Here is a 7,858-nt window from a genome sequence, read left to right on the forward strand (position 1 = left end):
AATCCACCCAATCCACTGTTGAGAGAAACCCATCTTTGCCATTATGTCTTTTAAGTATTCCCAATCGATACGGTCATAAGCCTTGCTAATGTCCAGCTTAAGCGCTACCTCACCCTTCTTACCTTTTGTTTTAGACTTCATATAGTGGATGATTTCAATGGCAGCCGTTGCATTATCAAGAAACAAATGGTTATGAATATTATTGGCGAAACAAAGCTTCCATAAATGTTACTGATCAACAAAATGGTATTAGCAACAAGGTTGTTGTCTCTAGGAACATGAACATATATAGACTTTTTTTTTTCTTTCGAAAAGGACCCTATTTAACTGCTATTGTTATTTTATTATTATTATTATTATTATTATTATTATTATTATTATTATTATTATTATTATTATTATTATTATTATTATTATGATCTAAGGGAAATTTTATGGTACATCTATCAAATTTCAATGCACAGGTAGAATAGATTATTAAATTACTAGGTAAATGAATATTTTTTTTCGAAATAAATCATTTTTCTATTGTTTAAAATATTATAATAACTAAATACTATTTATCAAAATTGTAAAAAAATAAAATTTTATATTTTTTTGAATTTTTTATCACTCATAATAGTTATTATTGAATTTTTTTTATGGAAAAATGTAAAAAAAGTTAGCATAATGCTTATAAAACATTGAACTCGTGTTTTTTCTTATGAAATTATCATTTATGAAATACAATAATCGACAAATAGTGTTTTGATTCATAAAATAATCGTTAATTTAGTAATTATTTAATCTAATGTACCGGTACATTGAAATTTGTTAGATGTACCGTAAAAGCTCCCTTATTATTATTATTCTATATCATTTTGTCTATTTTTTGTTCCACTCTTTTTTTAATTGTTGTAGTTCGAATAATATGTGGCATATCACATCGTTAAATGAATATGTGATATTTCAACGACATCTATGTGGCAGTCTCGTTATTAAAAATAGTAGGGACTAGTAATAGGCTAATAACAAGGATTAAATTTGCAAAAGGAAAAACATATTAGAGACTAGAAAATTATTAAAAATTAAATATGAACTAATGTTAAAAGGTCGCATATTTATAAAGACCTAAAACATATTTAATCCTATTTTTTTCTACAAATAATAAATCTGATTAGAGTGAATGTAGAGTGTTACCAATGACATGCAAATGATTTCATGTAGTACTTTTATTAAATAAACTAAACTTTTATTAAAGTTTATTCAATTTTTTACTCTTTTTTTCATTTTGTTAATTAATAAAGTAATTAAGACTAAATCAAAGAAATTTGAAGAAAGTGAATTTGACGCATATTATAGTGCCTTGAAGTCCAAGACTTAGTTTATGGTAGTAGATCAATTCAAAGTGATGTGGCATACATTAGAGTGTGTATGTGGATGCCATGTCACAATTTCTTAATTTATGTTTTGTTGGACGGCTTCTAGGACGGACGGGCACTAACGTGTTCATCTATTCTTATGTGATCTACGGGACACAAATATTTTCACCCTTAGTTGATAGAATTATACCATATCTAAAATAGACTCTTGCATTAGGTTTTCTCTTCAACTACTCCCAAAAAGCCAAATACAAGAGAACATTCAAATCCACCCTCAACCTTTGCAACAAGAAGACGGTAATAGCAACGATCTTGCTCTTGCATGAAGGAAGAACCCTCAACCTTTACACAAAATGGGTAGATAATAATGTTGGTCGTAACAATGGATGGTGGAGTGAGATGAAGGTGAGGTAGAGAAAGAAAACAATAATCAAGTGTATATGAGGTGTATCTTTACAGTGTCACCAATGGCGAGACCATTTATCACCTTTGATGTATTTCTATATATTTATTTTTTGTAAAACTATTTTTTCCCACCATCAATATTCGGTTTACCGGACCATCTAATCTGGTTCGGGGTCAATTATGACATCATGTGGTTTCAGTCCCTCCCGATCGCAGTTGTGGGGATCAAACTATTGTCATCCCTACTATGTCGAGCGTCAATAGGCCAACTAACAATTAATAATATAAGATTGTTTTAATATATATAATAATATAATTTCTTTTTGATGCAATATAATAATTTTTTAATTAATTTATTTGTCTATTTGTATTTTAAAATAAAGTTTTTTAGAGCATATTTATGGTATAGATGTAATTGCACAAAATGGGTTTCATTCAAAAATAAATAAATAAATAAATTTGCACAAATGGGTTAAAAAAGGTGTCGTTTATTATAGTTAGATATTGTCGTTTTAACGAAATTCTCAGAGCCTGAAAGCACTATCGTCGAATCTGATTTTCTCGCTCTCACGATAGAACCAATTTGGTTCCAAAGCCAAAACTGAATTCAATTCAATTCCATTGAACAAAGCCAAAAACAATGGGAGAATCGAACCCTTCAACCAACATCGAAGACGATTTACTTCTCAAAACTTTCTTCGCCGAAGTCAGCGAAGTTGAAAGAGACAACGAAGTCCTTAGGTATCGCTATATGTATTATTAGCTATGAATTTATTAGGGTTTTATTGAATCTTATGAAGAATTTGCATTTTTTTGAGTATTTGATTTGGATAATTGTTGATGTTTTCGTTTTAATTGTAAAATGTTTATGTAGAAAATAAGAAATTAGGTTATTAGATTATTGATTTATATTAATTTATGAATTATGCTGATTAATTAGTGTTTTGATTTTGTTAACAGGATTCTATCTTGTTTTAAATTGAATCCGTTTGAGCATCTAAACCTATCATTTGATTCATCAATTGATGAAGTCAAAAAGCAGTATCGTAAGGTAATTTCTTGCTCTAAAGCTGAGGGTTGTTGTTTACTATTCTTTAGCACCGGAACTAATGATGGAATGTGTGTCCGGTGTTCAATATGTTTCAGTGTTCGACACCGGACACACACCGACATAACTATGAGTCTATGACACATGTGATTACATTCAATTAATTCATTTTTTTCAAATTTTTACTAGTGTTGATGTTTAGTGTCAGTGTTTTATAGTTAAAATGTTCTGTTGGTCTGTTTTTCAATTAATTCATTTTTTTTTCAAATTTTTATCGGTGTTGATGTATTAGTGTTGTGTCCGCCGTCTGGTGTCTATATGCTTCATAGTTAAAAATTTTGGTTGATCTGTTATAACCTTCTCTTTGTGTGATCTTATGTAGATATCGTTGATGGTTCATCCTGACAAATGTAAACATCCACAAGCAAAGGAGGCTTTTGGAGGTATGTGAAGATGTGTTTCATAATTATTTCAAGTGGAAATGAACATGTTGTTATGGTTTTTGTGATTGTTTATTTATTGTTTCTTTGAACTTTATTTAGTTATACTGTTGTTTAGCAAATTAGTTTTTAGACAAACTACCTTGATCCCTGAAACTTGTTACTGTAGCCTAATATTCTGGAGTTTGCAAATTTCCCAACCGTGAGAAAATGTGCGTGAATTAAAATTTATAATGTAATAAACTTTTCTGGAAAAGTGGGGATTGAGTCGTGGATAAATTACTTTTAGAATATTATTTAGACAAAAAAGTCCGGTAGATTGGGAGAGATTCCTTCTTTCCTTGGCATAAATAGTGGAAGATAACTTTAGGAAGTTCAACTAGTTGTGTATTATGTAGATAGTTCTAAATACTTATAGGATATTATTAGACACAACAATTTGGTACTCACATTTCCTCACAGATAGTTATAAATAGTTTCATCACTTGGCTTTACACTAAATTGTTTGGCCAGTATTACATATTGTTTCAATAACTTCTTCATGCTGTCATCTTTATTGGAGTCAGCTTGACCAACCAATCAAGTGATATGTTAGTTACATATATGATGCCTAAGAAGGAAATTTATAGAATCTACCTTTGGTATTTTATGTCATTCTAGTATTATTTTGGTTGATATGTACATTGCTGGGTGCGACTGCAATCTCGGAGCATCGGGAATTAGGATCCTGTGTTTAACTCTGCATGATCACATTGATTTTGTTTTTGTACAGAATGTTCTGAGTTCTGACATTATGATGTAAAGTAGTAGCATGTTATTTTTTTAACATATTGCATGATCACATTGATCCTGTTTTTAACTCTGCAACTAGATGATTCACATAAAAATTTGTAATTCTTTTTAATGTTTGTTGTGCTATTTACTTTAATGCAGCACTAGCGAAAGCACAACAATTATTACTCGATCCAAATGAAAGGGATTATCTTCTTAGCCAAGTGACTTCAGCAAAAGGTTAGTGTAAATTTGTCTTTAATGCTTGTCCAGTCATTACATGTCTTAAACGTGCAAATTTTTTCTACTAAGGGTTGTACTCATTGTCACACAACTATAGTGATTTGTAACACGTGGTCTACTGTTTTTTACCAATCTAGTGGTCAAAAAGAAAAAACCCTCATTATTTTTCCCCAAATTCTAAAAGATCATTCATGATGTTGTCTCGCATCTGAGGATGAGTTTTGTGACTTACTCTTGAGGTTAATAATTTTTGTTTTGGCTCTGTCTATGTGTGCTCTTACATTTGTATACACCCTATGGGGTAGTTCCATCTTTTACTTGAAAAACTAAAATCTTTTACTTTTGGTCCATCTTTTTCTGTTATTGCAACGTTTTTTTCCCTATATTTATCCCACTCCTGTTTCTTGGACCTCCATTTGTATAGAAGAAATGTCTTTGTGTGGAAGCAAGGGCATACTATTAAATTAAAAGAACTAATTTTTTTTTCCATTGATGTGGGATGCAGAAGAACTTAGAGTAAAGAGAAAGAAACATCTGAAGAAGGATACAGCCTCAAAAATGAAGTCCTTAGTTGACGAGGTACATGTAGTTTTGTTAGGGTTCTCATTTTAGAATACTTCCCCATATCGTGTGAGTATATTTCATTTTGTCTGTGTGTGTCTGTCTTGCACCTCCCTTGTGGTCTGATTACACTCAAGAGGTGACATTACCAGATTTTGATATGCAAGGCTAGTATTTTACTAGTCAAGAAACAGTATACCCTTGATTGTTAAAAGGAACTGTTAAGAGTCCCACACCAATTCTAAGATGAACTACTTTGTTTCTTATCAGGGAAAATACGATAAGCAATATGAACAGTCAGAAGAATTCAAGCAGGAGCTCAAACTCAAAGTTCGTGAACTATTAACAGAAAAAGAATGGAGAAGAAGAAAAATGCAAATGAGGGTATGTTCTAATTAATTCTCACCATCCACACATACACATTAAATAATTGTTGTCATACTCAGAGTGAACTCAGAATCATATGAATTTATATCGTTTGGGCCAATTGGTTGAGTCTATTACATGCTGTTATTCACTGGCACACCTAAAATGAGAGTGATTAAGTTTTTTTAAAAGGTCTCGTCTGGTTGTGTTCAAAATATTAAAATTCTGTTATTGTGGTTTGCTTATTATTAAGTTAGAACGTTTGTTTACTATGCACGATGTTTTCTTCCTTCTAAATTTTGGTATGTCATCAGAAAGTTCTAGTGATAAGAAAGTGAGATCATTAGGAGGCTGTTTATCTATTTAAATTTGGCCTGAGAAATATTGTACACAAATAAGTATTAGTTTGTGACTTTTTAACTTATTAAATATTATGCAGATATCAGAGGAGGAAGGCAGATTAAAAAAGGATGAAGAAGAACAGAAGGAAATTTGGAAAAGAAAGCGTGAACATGAAGAGGAATGGGAAGGAACAAGAGAAAAGAGGGTTAGTTTTCAATTTCATATTTAAACTCTATTTTATACGTCAAACTGCAAGTTGTGTTTATGGGTCTTTGACTAAAAGTGAATCTTAATTTCATTATGTTTTTGGTATTTTGTGCCTACGAAATATATAACTAAGCTATAAAGTGTTCCAGAATATGGCCATATGTTATCTGTGATTATTGATTAAGTTTAGTACCGATGTGACAGTACATCAGAGTTACTTAAGTGGTTAGATTCTTCATTCAGATTTTTTTTTAAATGAAGATTTACCATATCGGTCTTTAGTGACACAGAAGTGTTGTTGCAAAACTAATATTCTCTTCCTACTGATATTTGCAATGCATAGGCTGATTTTAATTCTATGATATTCTTATACGCACTAATCAAGCTGGTAATATTTGGGGCCTTTCGATAGTAAGCTTCATAGCCCTTTTTGTTGGTTCATTAAATTTATAAATATTTATATAAAAAATTATTGAATGACTTAAACTTGTAGCAATTATTCTTATCACTGTATAACTATTAAAAAAAATTAGGGTTGGTGTTGTTATCCAGTAGTAACCGCCTATCACAGCCACATAATCAGCCTCTTCATTCACGGGGTAAGATTGCATACATATAATCCTGCTTAGACACCACAATGGTGCAAGCCTTGTGTACTTACTGGGTCGTCATTTTTTAAATTCTTGGTGCATTTTAAGCCGTTCTTCGCTTTTATCCACTCACTCTGAACCCAAATATCCAAGAGCATTGGTCCTTTATTGGTTGCGTGCAAGTCTGTTAACTCCTGTTTGGAGATTTAGTTTCCGTTATGTTACTACCCTGTATTTGAGGCGGACCTGTTCATATGGATGGATTCGTCTTTCAACCCAATGAGATAGATAGACACAGGAATGAACTCCATACCTCTTTTGAACAGGATATTCTGTCATCTTATTAGCTTGACGTTTATTAGTGCTTTCTGCTTTTCACCGCCCAGTCTTTGAATTTTCTTAACTCTTGTTATGCCATAAATTCTTGTAGCTAGTTTTTAAAACTAGTTTGATATTTTGCATTTAATTTTTAAATTTACTTTAGCATATCTAGATCATCTACCACTTGCCAACAGGCCACGTATCAAGATCAAATTCAACTAAGAAGCTTAGGTTGTTTTTTCCATGCTTGTAAATAGTTGCTGTGTAATCATCAATAGTAAACTGCAAATTTGTTATTTGAATGGCTATCAGTAAAATTCATAAAATGAGACTGGATTGTCAACATTGTTTGAAGTTCTTGTTTTCTGTCTGTTTAATCTGGCTGTGTATTAATATTGATTGTTGATAATTCTCATGCTTAATCCAAATGTGGTACCAAGGACGTTCTTATATGTATCCTACAGTCCTAAAAAAAAACATGTACCAAATTTTGTTGGTGTGTTTTTTTGTCAGAAAAATGCCATTCTATCAAAATATATAAAGATGAATTGACATAATCATTTCATCTTCACTTTATCAGGTATCCAGCTGGAGAGATTTTATGAAGGGTGGAAAGAAGGTAAGATAGTAATAAGCTTTTGGGTTTAGTATCAGCAACTCTACTCTGTTAACACATGCACCGTCCAACACATATAATGATTTGCTAAACTAATTACGTTTTTGTTATGGCTGTAGAATAAAAAGGGAGAAATTCGCCCCCCTAAGCTCAAGACAGAAGATCCCAACAAATCCTACGTTCAGAGGCCTGTAAAAAGAGGTTAGGGTGTTTGGGTGCAAGACGATCAATCCAACAGAGGAATCCAAGAAAACTTGTTCATGTGCCCTTTGGTATCAGTTTGATTGTAATCATATTTATCTCTAGGGTCATGTCATGAGAGGCATCTTTGTGGAATGTAGACCTCCGGATGGAATACCCCATATTGGGATGTTATGCCCTACTACTGATACATAGGAACTATAAGCTGTATTGCCTTATAAATGGTGTTTTTAGAAATTAGTTAGACATGTTTATGGAGAACTCCATTCTGATCAGTTGCAATGAATTTCACTAATACACTGTAAAATGAAAAATTTAGTGACATTAGGTCTACGTTTTAAACATTATTACGTAGAATTATTTTATTTTTCTCTTCTTTCTTTTTG

At 31.6% G+C, this 7,858-nt stretch overlaps 1 protein-coding gene across 1 annotated transcript; it reads left to right on the top strand.

Annotated features, from left to right (window-relative positions):
* Positions 1 to 2,245: 2,245 nt before the first annotated feature.
* Positions 2,246 to 7,799, top strand: LOC123893579 (J domain-containing protein spf31-like). Its single transcript, XM_045943328.1, has 9 exons — positions 2,246 to 2,507; positions 2,727 to 2,817; positions 3,197 to 3,257; positions 4,188 to 4,265; positions 4,774 to 4,847; positions 5,100 to 5,213; positions 5,635 to 5,742; positions 7,236 to 7,274; positions 7,391 to 7,799. Exons 1-9 carry the CDS (start codon positions 2,407 to 2,409, stop codon positions 7,475 to 7,477), a joined length of 753 nt encoding a protein of 250 aa, XP_045799284.1. The 5' UTR covers positions 2,246 to 2,406; the 3' UTR covers positions 7,478 to 7,799.
* The last annotated feature ends 59 nt before the right edge of the window (positions 7,800 to 7,858 follow it).

Source organism: Trifolium pratense, linkage group LG7 (assembly GCF_020283565.1).
Source record: "Trifolium pratense cultivar HEN17-A07 linkage group LG7, ARS_RC_1.1, whole genome shotgun sequence".
Lineage (NCBI taxonomy): Eukaryota > Viridiplantae > Streptophyta > Magnoliopsida > Fabales > Fabaceae > Trifolium > Trifolium pratense.